Source organism: Carlito syrichta, unplaced genomic scaffold, assembly GCF_000164805.1.
Source record: "Carlito syrichta isolate Samal-C Ts95f unplaced genomic scaffold, Tarsius_syrichta-2.0.1 Scaffold305252, whole genome shotgun sequence".
NCBI classification, from domain to species: domain Eukaryota; kingdom Metazoa; phylum Chordata; class Mammalia; order Primates; family Tarsiidae; genus Carlito; species Carlito syrichta.
This window is the reverse complement of record NW_007249348.1, coordinates 156,461-172,497: the sequence shown is the minus strand read 5'-3', so window position 1 is coordinate 172,497 and position 16,037 is coordinate 156,461. Positions and strand designations below refer to the sequence as shown.

Here is a 16,037-nt window from a genome sequence, read left to right as displayed (position 1 = left end):
AACAAGAAAATTGGCGGCCAGGCTTGGTGGCTCAGCCTGTAATCCCAGTACTTTGGGAAGCCGAGGCAAGTGGCTTGCCGGAGCCCACGGGTTCAAGACCAGCCTGGGCAATTTGGAAAGACCTCGCCTCTACAATAAATAAAAAAAAACATTAGCCGGGCGTGGTAGCACATGCCTATAGTTCCAGCTACTTGGAAGGCTGAAGTGGAAGGATAGCCAGAGCCCAGCAGGCCAACACTAGGGTGGCCGTGAGTATGCCACTGCACTCCAGCCTGGGCAATGGAGTGAGACTCCAACTCAACAAAAGAAAAGAAAAGAAGAAAGGAAGGAAGGAAGGAAGGAAGGAAGGAAGGAAGGAAGGAAGGAAGGAAGAAAGAAAGATAATCGGCAGTTTTAATTCGATGGAAAACACAATGCTACCAAACAACGTTACACAACGCCACCACCTTGCAGACGCTGGCTGAGCACTCCTCATCACTCTCCCACCCAAAGCTTTCAGGCTCACCAGTGACAAAGCCTCACTGCCCGTGCCTGCCTCACTCCCCACACTGTCTCCCTGCCATCAGCCCCTCCCTGGGGCTCCCAAAGCACTAGAGTTTCCTTGCTAAGCTGCTTCCTCCCAAATGATTTTCTGTCTCTTCCCTCAAGCACTCTCACATCCCCAGCTCCTACCCCTGGTCAGGGACCAGCAGGTGAGACTCCCCTGTGCTAACCCTTGTCTGGAATAGAAGAAGAGCGTGTCTAAGGGCTATGAGTTCATTTTCTGAGTCTCTAAACCATACCAGAGTTTTCAGAGCACATATGACAAAGACTCCACCAAACACCCTCCAATCACAGGACAGACAGACTTATCTTTCCGGAAAAATCTTTGAGTTCTCCCTCAGAACCCCCCTCACAGCTCTCCAAGGCTCCGTGTGCCCCATCTATTTGTTTATGCACTTTTTAAAAACTCCTTTAACAACTCAGGCCAGTTTTGCTGCCTTTTCAGCCCCAAGCAGTGTCTGCCCCTCCCCGAGCGCTGGGTGGGGCTCTGGGATCAGTTAAAGGCTGCAAGCACCCATGAGTGTTGCATCAAACCAGCCCAGTCCTGCCTGTCTCTGCAACAGGGGCTCCCTGCCGAAAGCAAGCCTGTGAGAAGTGGCCTGCTGCCAGAGTCAGCCAGTACCCTCGGTCCAAGCAGGGCCGGGATCCCAGCAGTCGGTCATGATAAGGAGAGGCTTCCAGGTGGCAGCAAGACTTGGCCACCCCAGAGCACTTCTTGGGGGCCCCTGTATCCTGCCTGGACTCCACCCTGCCTTAGCATTTGGATCCTCCACAGACTCCCTGGTGAGTGAGTTCTCCCGGGTGCCTAGGGTTTAAGGAGTACCCCAAATTTCCTCTGCCTAGCTTGTGGCAGGGGTGGGCAGGGCAGCATCTGAGGGAGCTATTTGCTTTGTCAAAGGGAAGGTGCTCTGAGATACCGAATAGCCCAGATGCAAGACTAAACCATCAGGATGCATGCTTCCTAATCTGAGTCTCGTGTGGCCGCCCACAAATCACTTTCCTCCTATGGGACCCAGACTACTGCACCAAAGTTGGAATGTTCCTAGACAGAGGACCTTGTCTATGGTCTTGACAAGCAGCTTGCTTGCTGCCCATAGTTGCAATTAGTGCATGAGCAACTGGCATTATTGATGCTACAGAGGACTCCCCTTTGTCCCCCAGACAGACACACTATCTCTGCCTCAGCTGTGGCCTCACACCTCTGTGTAGGTCCAAGCATGTTTCAAAGGGGCAGTCCTGCCCAAGCAGGCCGACAGCTGTGGACAGAACCGGAGCAGCCTCTGCGGCAAGGAGTCATAAAAGCGGTCCTCACCACCTGTGGCTTTACCTCCCGAGAGTAGACCGTGTCTAGTGTAACCACTAGGTCTCACACTCACACGCTTGACAACCTTGGCCATATTTCCTCAGCTTCCCCATCGGTACAGTGGGGCTAATATTAGCAGTACTCAGCTTCAAAGTTTTGAAAACAGAACAAGAGTAATGCAGCCCCACGGAGCAGTATGCCTATAATCGTTGGCCCCTGTTCCTTCCCCTGGCTCTTCAGCACCCCCTACCTAGTCACCCACAGGGATCCCTGAACCCTCTGCAAGGAGGATGGACCCTTTCCCTCTGGGTGGCTCTCGGGCAGAAGGGTTTGAGGAGCCCAGGAATCCAGGAACAGACTACATAGAGGCCCTGCAGTCCAGGCAGCAGCCACCTCCCTTCAGGACACCGCCTCGTCTCCTGATTTTTCCTGCCCAGGTCTCAAGATTCTGCCCAGAGAAGACAGACTTGAAGGATTATGCTCTTCCCAATGCCAGTTGGTGTCCAGACATGTTGAGTCTGTACCAAGAATTTCTGGAGAAGACCAAGTCCAGCGGCTGGATCAAGCTACCCTCCTTCAAGTCCAACAGAGACCACATCCAGGGACTCAAGCTCCCATCTGGGTTGATAGTCACCTCAGGTAAGGCCAGGCCCGAGAGGGAGGTCGACACACACATGTCCCTGGCCCCCTTCCCTATGCTCTAAGACTCTTGGGAGGAGATTCACAAGCTCCCTTCCAATTCTCAGCCCAGTTCTTCCAGCTGCCTGACTCCACCCATCATGCTGCAGCCCCAGGCAGGTCTCCAGCTCCCTTCCTCCCATCTGAAGTGTGCCCACCCTCCAGGGCCCGCCTTTGCTCCCAGCCAGGCGTGTCCCCACTGGCGAGCTGTCAGCTCAGCTCCTGCCTTTCTGACTTCTCACGGTGGTTCTTCCCTTAGGATCAAGTCTCAGCCCAAGCCCTCCACCCCAAGCCCTTGGACCCCCCTTGCCCAATGCAGGTCCCACTCTTGAAATATCCTACCCTCTTCCTCTGGGGGTGCGTGTGTGTGTTTTCTTGTCTCTCTCATTCATATACATGGTCTCCCAGTGGTGAATGGGTGGATACAGTGAGCAGGCTACCCTTGGGATTATGATAAAAACAAAGCAGGAATACCCCCCCCTTTTTTTTTTGAGTTGGAATCTCACCCTGTCACCCAGACTGGAGTGCAGTGGCCACTCCTGGTCACCGCAGCCTCAACCTGCTGGGCTCCGGCGATCCTTCCGCCTCAGCCTTCCAAGTAGCTGGAACTACAGGCATGTGCTACCACGCCCAGCTCATTTTTGATTTGTTGTAGAGATGAGGTCTTGCCAAGTTGCCCAGGTGGGTCTCGAACCCACAGGCTCAGGCAATCCACTCACCTCAGCCTCCCAAAGGCGCGGGATTACAGGCTGAGCCACCGAGCCTGACTCCAAATAATTTTTTTAAATTGATACTTCTGAAAAAGGATGGAGCTATTATAGTTGTCTTGAGGGAAAAAGTCAGAACTTTGGTGGCCTTTTCTGTACTTGTTGTACTGTTTAGTACTGTTATTTTGAATTATATGTTAATTACATGAGTAATTACATTTTTAATTTTCAATGCGTATGGTCTCTTACAGTCTTGATCTTGCCCTGATCTTATCTCCACCCTCAGTCAGGGCACTTTGGGCAGAGCCTGAGGGCCCTTGGGTTCTCTCTCCTTGACCTTGTGCCTGAGGCAGGGCTCAACCCCTGGTGCTGCACCCCACATATTCCCTTCTCCAGCTGTGACACTGCCCATCTCTCCCCAGATGAAAGTGACCAGCGCATCTTCACCAGGTGCATCCAGGTGGAAGGACAAGGCTATGAGTATGTCATCTTTTTCCACCCATCCAAGAAGAAGTCCATCTGTCTTTTCCAACCAGGCCCCTACCTAGAGGGACCCCCAGGGTAAGGCCACAGGCAAAGAACCCAAGCTGCCCCCTGGGCTTGGCTCAGCAGGGTGGTTTTAGCACACACCAGACCCTGGAGTCTGTAACTTTCTCTAAGGAGCAACAACAGGGGTGTAGGGCACTAGGCTTCAGTCTTACAGGGCCAGGCCTGGATGGACACAGGGTTGTCTGGCCCATTCCCAATGTGAAGATAAGGGAGAACTTTCTTTTTTAAAATTTGTTTATTTTAAAGATGTGGGGTATAATTTAGGATTAAGTAGATAAGTGGTCATTTTATAGATAAACTTTGGATCTCCCTTTGGTCCTTACTTCCCCTGGTTTGAGATCATGTACTCTTATTGATGTTATGTGCCCTACCCACCAATCCCTTTCTTATAATATTATGATAAATGTGCAGGGTTCATTTATGAGTGAGTACATATGGTACTCAGTTCTTTGTTTCTGTGATAGATCACTGAATATTATGGACTCTAAATCCATCCACATTGCTGCAAAGTCCATAACTTTATCCTTCTTAATTGTATGCCATTGTGTATATGTACCACATTTTCAAAATCCAGTCCACTCTCATTGGGCAGCCCAGTTGGTTCCATGTTTTTTCTATTGTGATAGATTAACCAGACAGAAGAAAGAATCTCAGAGCTTGAAGACCAAAGTATGGGACTAACCAAAACTATTAAAAACATAGGAAACTGTGTGATTATATTAAGAGATTGAACTTACGACTAATCTGTATTCCCAAAGTAGAAAAGGAGAATGACAGCAGCCTGGAACAAACATTCCACAAGGTCATCCAAAAAAACTTTCCACATCTCATCAGAGATACAGCCATCCAAACACAAGAGATTCCCAGAATCCCTGCAAGGTACCAAATGAGAAGACCATCTCCTAGATACACAGTAATCCACTTACACAAAGTAGGTATAAAAGAAAAAAATCCTAAAGGCAGCAAGAGAGAAAGGTAAGACTATCTTCCAGGAAAGACCAATTAGAATAGCAGCAGATTTATCTACAGAAATACTACAAGCTAGAAGAAACTGGAGTCCAATCTTCAAAGTTCTCAAAGGTAAACAATTCCAATCAAGAATTTCCTACCCAGCTAAGCTAAGATTCATCAACAATGGAGAATTAAAAACCTTCCCAGACATTCAATCTCTGAGTCTATGCTGCCTCCAGACCAACTCCACAAGAAACATTTAAGAAGGTATTAAACACAGAAGGAAAAAAAAAAAAGAATGGCCACTCTCTTCCCACAGATACAGGAAAATAGAGAACCAACACAGCATGCATCATGACTGCAAAATTGAAAACATACACATATATCAACCCAAAAATCAAAAGAAAATCAACCAACATACAAACAACTCTATAAGAACCTCATGACAATGATAAACTCTCACATCTCAATAGTCAGTCTAAATGTGAATGGACACAATGCATCACTGAAAAGACATAAAATGGCAAACTAGATTTTTAAAAATTCAACCCATCAATATACCATCTTCAGGAGACACATCTCACCAGAATGGACACTCACAGGCTCAAAGTTAGAGGATGAAAAACAAATTATTGGGTGAATGGAACACAAAAGAAAGCAGGAGTCATGATCTTAATATCAGACAAAATAACATTTAAGCTATAAAAAAATGTAAAGACTATGGAAGGGGTGGGGGGTGGGGAGGAAAAGAATACAGAAGGACACTATATAATGATTAAAGGGCAAATCCATCAACAAGAAATATCCATCCTAAATATATGTGCATCCAACATGGGAGCATCCGCTTTTATAAAACAGCTACTAAATAAACTAAAAAAAGATATTGACTCTAATACTATCATAGCTGAGGACCTAAATACCCCACTAACAACCCTAGATAGATCTTCGAGGCAAAAAAATCAATAAGGAGATTTGGAACCTCAACTTGACACTTGACCAAATGGACTTAATAGATACCTACAGAAAACTCCACCCAACACCACGGAATATACATTCTACTCATCACCACATGGAACCACATCCTCAACCCTAAATCAAGTATAAACAAATTTCATAAGATCAAAATACTGCCATGCACCCTCTCAGATCCGTGGAATAAAAATAAATATCAACATCAACAAAATTCCTCCAAAACCCACAAAGTCATGGACATTAAACAGCATGATGCTGAACAACTCCTGGAAGAAACTTCTTATGGAAATCTCAGAATTTTCCAGACAAGGGTCACTTGAGAAGAATGTGGTATGCTTTTTTCTCTTCTCAAAGAGCCACTTTGAGAAGAATGTGGTATGCTTTGAGAAGGGCAAGATCTGGGACCCAGAGCCCCACTTCTAGTCCTGCTCTGCCACCACTGGCCTTGGGATCCCAAGCAAGCAATTTGACCTCTTATTTTTAGTCTTTTAACCTGAAACGTGAGTCAATGATATCTACTTGCCAAGGTAACTGAGAGATAGTGGAAAAATTAAGCCTCAGAAAAGTTTAGCAACTTGCTAAACTCAACATAAGTTAAGGAGTGATGGAGCAAGGTGTCAACCAGTTGGCTATGGCTGCATGGCCTCTGGCTCTCTCCACCAAAAAAGCCCATTGGTGGCAGGATCAGGCAGGCAACCCAGGTAATAACTGACCTGGGCCCATGGAGAATTGGGATTGTGCTTTTGAAAATCAGGAACTCAGCTGGACACAGCGGTTCATGCCTATAATCCCAGCACTTTAGGAGGCCAACGCAAGAGGATTGGCTGAGTCCAGGGGTTTGAGACCAGCCTGGGCAACTTGGCAAGACCTCCTCTCTTCAGTAAATCAAAAAATTAGCCAGGCTGAGTGCAGTGGCTCACACCTGTAATCCCAGCACTTTGGGAGGCAGAGGCAATAGGATTGCCTGAGTCCAGAGGTTCTAGACCAGCCTGGGCAACATGGTGAGACCTCGTCTCTACAATAAATCAAAAAATGAACGAGGCATGGTGGTACATGCTACTTGGAAGGCTGAAGCAGAAGAACTGCCTGAGCCCAGCAGGTCGAGGCTGCAGTGGCCATGAGCATGCCACTGCACTCTAACCTGGACAACAGAGTGAGACTCTAACTGGAAAAAAAAATTAATGGGGATTGGTGGTACATGTCTGTAGTTCCAGCTTCTTAGAAGGCTGAGGTGGAAGGATCACCTAAGCCCAGCAGGTTGATGCTGCGGTGGCCGTGAGTGTACCACTACACTCTAGCCTGGGCGACAGAGTGAGACTTGGACTCAAAAAAAAAAAAAAAATCAGCAACTCGAATATACTCAATGTTATTTACATGCAACAGCTAGACACCTTTCTATTTTCCCCAATTTAACCAACAGTGAAGTAGCTGGCATGAAGCTTGCACAAGGGAAAATGAACATTTTATGCTCTTTACATAAAGCAAATGTTTGCAGCAGGCTGCTGAAGGGGCGCTTGGCTCTCCATGGGCAGGGCTGTTCAGGAGTCCACTGTGCTGGCACTTGATAGGTCATAATTTGTGTTTCACATTTATATCTTGAAATGTGGGCCCAGCACTGGCTGTAGTGACTGGTAAGGTGAGAGATGGCACAAGGTTGTGCTTCCAAAACTACGGAGGAAAAGTTCAGGGGCGTTTCCAGTCTCCCTATGTGTGCACCCTTCTAAATGACAACAATTGTCAGTAATTAGGTGATGAACCAGAAAAATATTTTCCATTAACTCTATCAGAAAAAATAATGTTCCTGGTGAAATAAAATGATTGCCTCAGTGGCTACTAACACACGCTGAAGCAAAACAGGAGAAAAGCTCAGTTGTTTTGCCTGGTTTGATCAGATGGGATGCAGCTCTCTTTTCTTTACTGTTTAGCTGCCCTGAGACGGAAGACCTATGTTTGGAGGACTGTGGGGAGAGGGAGAGGCAGGGCCACCACAGGATGGGTGAGGCCCCATGAGGCAGTCTGCCCAGTGGCCCCAGCCCTAGCCTTGCTCCCTACCCCCACCCTCAGGTTTGCCCATGGCGGGTCTCTGGCGGCCATGATGGATGAGACCTTTTCTAAAACTGCCTACCTGGCTGGAGAGGGGCTGTTCACAGTAAGCCTCGACATCAGGTTCAAAAAGTAAGTATGGATCCTGAGGGCACTGGCCAAAGTCACAGCCCCGTTCATCCCTGGGGGTGGCCATCCTTGGCAGTCGGGGCGTGGGAGTCCTGCCTGCCACTCTCCCTCGCCAGCTGACTCGAGTCTCTGGCCAGGATGCAGCCTCTGCCATCCAACTCTGGGAGCTGACAAACCGGCCCTAAACTCAGGGCCACTTAGGAGTCCTTGAGGCAGGTGGGATGAAGAGAAGGTTAAGGGCATAGAGGGTGAAGGGATGAGGTCTGGGGTCCACATGAGGGATGAGCTAAGCTACCTTCTTTCCCAGCTTGATCCCCGTGGGCTCCCTGGTTGTACTGGATGTAAAAGTGGAAAAGACAGAGGACCAGAGGCTTTACATGTCTTGCATTGCCCAGAGCAGAGACCAGCAGACGGTCTATGCCAAGTCCTCAGGTAAGGAAGTCCCCAGCCTCAGCCCTGGGCGCTCTCCTGCCACCATCCACCCCAGAACAAACAGGAAGGAGGAAGGATGCTGAGGATCCATCCCAAGCTGGGGTCCAGCTTTGTCAGGTGTGGGTCTGAGCACGTGCTGGATACACAGGTGAAGGGAGGGAAAACTCAGCTAGGGTTTCTTCCTATGTCTGAGTGGCCTAACCTGTATTGTGGGAGCAGGATCCAGGCCAGGGGTAATTTGGAGCCACCTGCTCAGAGCACCCTGCCTAGCCCCTGCCATCCTGGTGCTGGTTCTTGTTGCTCAGCTAGCCCTTCTCTTGCAGGTGTTTTTCTTCAGCTGCAGCTGGAAGAAGACTCGTCCCAGTAACAGTGTCTGTGCCTTCAGGAGAGCCTCCCACCCTCTGCCCTTCCTGCCATGGACCACCACAGAGCAGGGAGAGATCCCCAGGAAGCAGTCAGTGAGGTGATGGAGAGGCCCCTTTCCTCTGAGTAAATAAAGTCTCACAGTCCCATTCTTGGCCCAAGACTGTCTGTGGTTGGAAATCAAAATCCTTCCAGCGCATCCCACATGCTCACTTTCCTGTTCAGCATCAACAGAAAAGACTTGCTGAATGCCTGCCAGGTGCTAGGCCTGGGTGAAGCGCCAGGCACACAGCCATGAAAGGCCCCTCTTGACCCCTGGCAGAGGACCAGGAGCCGGGGCCGAGTACTCCATCAAACTCCATGCCCAGCCCGGCTCCTATCATGAGTGCAGTGGAGGCCCCAAGGGAGATGAGGCGATTTTACTCTATGAAAGCAATCAGAAAAGACTTTCTAGAGGAAGCTCTGTCTGAACTGAGTCTCAAAAGTTAAGTGGGGCCGGGCTCGGTGGCTCAGCCTGTAATCCCGCGCCTTTGGGAGGCTGAGGTGAGTGGATGGCTTGAGCCCGCGGGTTCGAGACCCGCCTGGGCAGCGAGACCTCATCTCCACAATAAATCAAAAAAATCAGCCGGGCGTGGTAGCGCATGCCTGTAATTCCGGCTACTTGGAAGACTGAGGTGGAAGGATCGCCGGAGCCCAGCAGGTCGAGGCTGCGGTGGCCGGGAGCGGCCATTGCACTCCAGTCTAGGTGACAGAGTGAGACTCCAACTCAAAAAAAAAAACAAAAAGTTAAGTGGGGCCGGGCATAGTGGCTCATGCCTGGAATCCCATCATGTTTGGGGGCCGAGGCAGGAGGATTGCTTGAAGTCAGGAGTTCAAGACCAGCCCATCAACATATCGAGACCCCACCTCTAAAACAAAAAAGTTTAATGATGTCTCCAGGCAAGCAAGGGAGAGGAGGATATCTCAGGCAGAGGAATTAGCAAGGACAAAGGCACAGGAGTGTGAAACAGTAGGCAGGTGTTTAGGAAAGCAGAAGGTGGGCAGGGGCAGGAGCAAGCCATGCTAGGGAGTTTGAACTCAGTTGCACAGGCAACAGGGAGCCCGGTAAGGGCTTGGGCTGGGAGGGATATAAAGCTTTGTTATTTAGAAAGGTGACTGGTGGCAGTAAGAGACCAGCAAGACTGAGGCAGGAGGACTGGTTAGGACCTCTTGCAGCCTCCACTCTAGAGACAACAAGAGCTTGCCAGGGTCAGAGCAGTGAAGACGAGACATATGGGAAATGTTACAAGGGAAGCAAGTGCGGGACTTTGCAACTAATTATACATGGTGGGTTTGTAAACGACAGTCATCTGGGATGACGCCAAGTTTCTGGCTTGGGAACTTCCAGGTAGTCTGTCTAGAAAAGAAGAAAGAGCAGGTCTGATGTGGGGGGTAAAGGAGTCAGTCTTACGTGCATTAAACTTGAAGCGCCCATGAACTTGTACCATGTGGCAAGTGCCAGCTGGGACCTGGATATTGTGATTTGGAGCTCAGGAGAGATGTGCTGCAGACTCAATTTGTGAGTCAACATAAAAACTGACACGGAACCCCTGGGAATGGCTTATGCAGAGAAAAAGTGAGGAAGAGGCGAGGAGGGGACAGTGGGGGTGTACGGGAGAGGGAGGATGAGGAAAGAGGTCAGAGACAGGATGTTAGGTAACACTAAGGCTTAAGGTTGAGCTAGAAGACCAAGAAGCCATTTAGGAGGCTGAGAATAGGACAGGAGTGACTGCCCTTAAGAGGATGAGTCAGCAGTATCAAATGCTGAAGAAAAGGCAAGGAAGATGAGAACTGAAAAGAGGGCTTTGGATCTGGCCATGAGAAAGGTGTGGTCTCCTTTGGCCAGAGCAATTTTAGGAGGTGGGAGCAAATTCCAGATTACAGTGATGAAAACACGAAAGGAGAATGAGAAGATGAATATAGATGATTCTTTCTAGAAATGTTGCTGTTGTTCAAGGAGAGATATTTGACTGTTTATAAATCGCTAGTGGAGAGAGGCTGAAACTTTGAGGAGACAGAGATATCATTCAACAGAACAGCTCTCTGGTCTTGGAGACAGATCAAGAGCGCAAGAGGAGACAGGAGTAATGCGAGAGCATCAGCGTGACTCTGAGACCAGAAGGAAGGAGGCGGGGTGCAGAGCAGCACAAGAAGGGGTTCACACCAACATGCCTCAACTTTCTCAGTGAAACAGGAGGCAAAGCCACCAGTGGGGAAACAGGCCTGGAGGAAGGGGGTTGGTCATTTGGAGAAGCCACTGTAGGGATCAGGAAAACAAATTGACTAGGCCAAGCATGCTGAGGGCCCAGTTGCTGGTATAAAACAAGTCTATGAAGTGGCACCAACCTGGAGTGAGAGGAAGATGGGAGCCAGCCAGCCAAATCCAGGGGCAGATAAGTCAGGTGAGAACCGCGGAAAAGGAGAGGGAACAACATGGCTGGTGCACATTTCTAAGGAGGAAAGATCTGCCGTGAGGGGGAAGACCAACAGAGGGAAGGAGGCACAGGCTACCCAGGAGAAGTCTGTAATTCCCCTGGGCCTGGGGAGGAGAAGGGTGGGAAACTGAGCAGCTTCCACAGGGAAACCTGTAAGAAAAGACATGTCCTGTCTTGGGACATTAAGGCCAACGGTGGCCACCTGGAGCGGGTGTCCAGGAAGAGGTCAAGATAGGGAAGTTTTATTTCATTTTATCTTATTTTATATTATTTTATTTTATTTGGGGGAGAGTTTTATTTTAAAGAATGAGAGCTTCAAGGGTCATGTCATAAAGGATGTTATTATTAGATATGGTAAAAACTAAATGCTGAAACAAATAAACCTTTAAATCTCTGTAGTTTAGCTGGGTTCGGTGGCTCAGCCTGTAATCCCGCACCTTGGGAGGCTGAGGTGAGTGGATTGCCTGAGCCCGTGGGTTCGAGACCCGCCTGGGCAACTTGGCGAGACCTCATCTCTACAATAAATCAAAAAATCAGCCGGGCATGGTAGCGCACGCCTCTAGTTGCAGCTACTGGGAAGGCTGAGGCAGAAGGATCGCCGGAGCCCAGCAGGTCGAGGCTGCGGTGGCCAGGAGTGGCTACTGTACTCCAGTTTGGGCGACAGAGTGAGACTCCAACTCAAAAATAAATAAATAAATAAATAAATCTCTGTAGTTTAACCCATGTCTTCAATATAATGTATTCTGACCAGGCACAGTGGCTCATGCCCATAATCCCAGCACTTTGGGAGGCCAAGGTGAGAGGATTGTCTGAACCCACGGGTTCAAGACCAGCCTGGGCAACTTGGCGAGACCTCATCTCTACAATACATTTTAAAAAACTAGCCAGGCATGGCGGCGCGTGCCAGTAATTCCAGCTACTTGGAAGGCTGAGGTGGAAGGATCGCCTGAACCCAGCAAGATGAGGCTGCGGTGGCCGTGAGCACGCCACTGCACTCCAGCCTGGGCAACAGCGTGAGACTACCACTCAAAAATATATATATAATGTATTTCTTACTCAAAGTCCTGTTGGTGTCTAGGGGTCATTCAGGAACCCTCTGACAAAGCTTCGCCATCTCCAACACATGACTTCCAAAGTCACCCTGGGTGTTGGCATCTAGTGGCCAGCTGAGAGAAGAGAGAATCCATATGGGAGATGTCTTGGGGCCAGTCCTCAAAGTGGTTCCATTGGCCAGAACTCAGTCACAAGGCCCCATCGAACTTCAAGGGAGGTTGGTTGGAAAACATGGTCTAACTATATGTTGAAAAAGAAAGGGAAACGGGTTTGGTGAGTAGCTGGCAGTCACTGCCTCAGTTTGAAAATAGAAGAGGCTAGGCACAGTGGCTCACGCTTATAATCCCAGCACTTTGGGAGACCGAGGTGAGAGGATTGCCTGAGCCCACGAGTTCGAGACCAGCCTGGGCAACTTGGCGAGACCTCATCACTACAATAAATCAAAAAATTAGCCAGGCTTGGTGGTGAGTGCCTGTAGTTCCAGCTACTTGGAAGGCTGAGGCAGAAGGATTGCCTAAGCCCAGCAGGTCAAGGCTGTGGTGGCCGTGAGCGTGCCACTGCCCTCCAGCCTGGGCAACAGAGCGAGACTCCAACTCAATAATGATAACAATAATAAAGTAGAAAAAGAAAGAGTCTATGTTCAAACGCTTATCTGGGCAAGAGAAAAATTCTGCTTCAGGCCTAAGCTGAGATTCCAGGATCCAGGGCTGGGGCTAGGGCTTCAGGGTATCAGAAAGAATGAAATCTTTTATGGCATGGAACAGGGTCATCACATTTGGAAACCCATTCAGTGATGAAGTCGGTGAATCGGGTTCTCTTTCCAGTTCCTAGACCACACACTGCCTAAGCCATCCATCTCAATGATGGGCAAAGGATAAGTGGACATGGATTTAAAGAGCCATGACCCAGTGCTAGAAATGTACTTGGAGGCCATGCCAAAAATCTTATGAAAACCACCTATCCATATAGTCACATAAAGACCTTTTCTCCTTTATGCTTTCACAGTTGCCCATGATAATCTATTAAACCCAAATCTAAATCAGTGCATACAGAAAAACTAGTTGCCCTTTATTCATGGTCATATATTCATGGTCAAGGACACCTAATCTTCATTCAAACACTCACAGGAGTAGAAAGGAAATATCTTTCATCCTTCCTAGGCAACCAAGAAAAGAAAGAAAGTAAAACAGCTGTACTTGAGTTTCCACGTTAAAATAGGTTGAATATGCTGGGCGTGGTGGCTCATGCCTATAATTCCAGCTCATTGGGAGGCAGAGGTGAGAGGACTGCCTGAGCTCAGGGGTTTGAGACCAGCCTGGGAAACTTGGCAAGACCTCATCTCTACAATAAACAAAAAATTATCTGGGCATGGTAGCACACAGCTGTAGTTTCAGCTTCCTGGAAGGCTGAGGCAGAAGGATCACCTGAGTCCAGCAAGTTGAGGTTGCAGTGGCCATGAACATGCCACTGTACTCCAACCTGGGCAACAGAGTGAGACTCTGACTCAAAAAAAAAAAAAAGAAAGAAAATAGGTTGAACGCATCCTGGAACTTCTCTGCTAGGGCCAGTGTTGAATAGAAAGAGGCCCAGGGTAGGAGGCCCAAGCCAGGCTGCGAGTGTCAGCTTTGACTGGGTAAGGCCAGCTGGGCAAGTAGGGTCTTGGTAAGGGAAATAAGGTCATCTCTAGTGTCTGGGGCTTTGGCAGATGCCTCGCTTCTCCCAGGAGGCCATGTATTGCAGCTAACTGGCAGAAACAAGGGAGTGTCTGTCATCACATTTGGAAACCCATTCCCATATGTAGTGCATTTATCTGGAATGCAGCTACTGCAGAGGTAGATGGGGTGGAATCCAGCAGGCCATTCAGGATGTGGCAGTTTCTTCTGTTTGAAGCAGAGGATATGTGTTCTCTAGATGAGTAAGAGCCAAGAAAAACCAAAGAGTAAGTCAGGCCATTAAAGACCAACTAGTTCAAGAAGTTAGGGGACCTCAGGATCTTATACCAGTTCTTAAAGGAGGGGCCCCCTGAGGCCTTTCTGGAACTGAGACTCCAGAGATAAGTCATTCATTACAGGTCCTGGGTGAGAAGCTGGAGCTGAAAGACACAGCTTATAGGGCTGGGTATGGTGGCTCACGCCTGTAATTCCTGCACTTTGAGAGGCCTAGGCGAATGGATTGCTTGAGCTCAAGAAATCAAGAACAGCCTGAGCAACATAGCAAGACCTCATTTCTACAAAAAATTTTTTAAAAAAGAAAGAAGGCTGGGCACAGTGACTCATGCCTATAATCCCAGCACTTTGGGAGGCCGAGGTGAGAGTATTGCCTGAGTTCACAGGTTCGAGACCAGCCTGGGCAACTTGGCAAGACCTCATCTCTACAATTAAAAAAAAAAAATAGCTGGGCATGGTGGTGCGTGCCTATAGTTCCAGCTACTTGGAAGACTGAGGCGGAAGGATCACCAGAGCCCAGCAGGTTGTGGCTGCAGTGGCCGTAAGCGTGCCACTGCACTCCAGACTGGGCAACAGAGTGAGACATCAACAAGAAAGAAAGAGAGAGAGAGAGAAAGAGAGAGAGAGAGAGAAAGAGAGAGAGAGAGAAAGAGACAGAGAAAGAAAGAGAGAGAGAGAGAGAGAGAGAAAGAGAGAGAGAGAGAAAGAGACAGAGAAAGAAAGAGAGAGAGAGAGAGAGAAAGAGACAGAGAAAGAAAGAGAGAGAGAAAGAAAGAAAGAAAGAGGGGGGAGAGAGGGAGGGGGAGGAGGGAGAGAAGGAGGGAGGGAGGGAGGAAAGAAGGGAGGGAGGAAGGAAAGAAGGAAGGAAGGAAGGAAGTTTATTACCACCTCCAACATACTGGAGCCCACAGTGAGCACCAGTGGCCAAGTTATGCTGCCCGAGGCCATCACTCAAGGCCACAGGGCATAGAGCTTAGTAAGAGCCAAAAGCCCAGGGAGCCTTATAGCAGTTGCTTGCCTACCTGAAGAAAAGGCAAGGCCCCTCTCTGCTTCTTGCATCTGGATTGAACCCAGGAAAGCACTTTGTACTGCTTGGACTCCTTAGTGTCTTTCTACAATGGCACCAGCAAGAGAAAGGAAGACAGGTCACCTGGGAAGTTCTCAAGGAGTGGCAGCGGTGGTCCCGGGACAGGTGAGGGGGCAGCACTCTGGGTTCTCACTCAAGGGAGCAGCTCTGCTCAAATCTGAGGACCTCGGGGAACAAGAAAGAATAAAGCTCTCTGAGATATCAGATCTGGGATCTAATCTCAACCCTGCTGCTGTTTGGCACAGCATTTCTTTCTGGGTCTGTTTCCTGTTCTACAGAAATGAAGGTAGGCAAGGTGATGTCTAAGTTCCTTCCAGGACAGATACCTTACTGTTCCAGTGAAGCCAGCTTTTGGCTACCCATTACCAGTCATTTGCCTGATTGCTTACAGATCCCCAGCCTTCTCCCATTCTGCCTTATATTGCAGAGGGCCAGCACCTGCAAGTGATATTTTCCAGTCTCCTTTGTCATTTGGCTTTGAAAGCCTCTGATGGCAGATTGGAGCATGGGAAGAAGGGAGAAGCAAGGGTATTTCTCCCCTTCTTTGTTTTGGGAGGCAATTTAAATAGTGACAGTGTCTCTGTAGTTACAGATCCATGCAGAAAGCCCTTCACTGTCTTGTTAGTTAGTTTTTGTTTTGTTTTGCTTTTGAGTCAGGGTCTCACTCTGTTTCCCAGCTGGAATGCAGTGGCAGGATCATGTTTCAACCTCCTGGGCTCAGGCAACCTTTCTGTCTCAGTCTTCCAAATAGTTGAGACCACAGGCACATGCCACTACATCTGGCTAATTTTTTTTTTTTTTTTTTTG

At 48.7% G+C, this 16,037-nt stretch overlaps 1 protein-coding gene across 1 annotated transcript; it reads left to right on the top strand.

The window, feature by feature from the left end:
* Positions 1-1,157: 1,157 nt before the first annotated feature.
* Positions 1,158-8,722, top strand: THEM5 (thioesterase superfamily member 5). The gene is made up of 6 exons (XM_008061445.2): positions 1,158-1,326; positions 2,284-2,485; positions 3,654-3,792; positions 7,768-7,878; positions 8,183-8,307; positions 8,631-8,722. The coding sequence occupies exons 1-6, from the start codon at positions 1,204-1,206 to the stop codon at positions 8,672-8,674; spliced, it is 744 nt and encodes a 247-aa protein (XP_008059636.1). The 5' UTR covers positions 1,158-1,203; the 3' UTR covers positions 8,675-8,722.
* The last annotated feature ends 7,315 nt before the right edge of the window (positions 8,723-16,037 follow it).

Bases quoted from the DNA above. Each gene is read 5' to 3' on its own strand.
- THEM5 (XM_008061445.2), top strand. From the start codon at position 1,204: ATGATAAGGAGAGGCTTCCAGGTGGCAGCAAGACTTGGCCACCCCAGA. The intron at 2,486-3,653 runs GTAAGGCCAGGC...ATCTCTCCCCAG, and splicing joins TGGGTTGATAGTCACCTCAG to ATGAAAGTGACCAGCGCATC. The intron at 3,793-7,767 runs GTAAGGCCACAG...CCCCACCCTCAG, and splicing joins TACCTAGAGGGACCCCCAGG to GTTTGCCCATGGCGGGTCTC.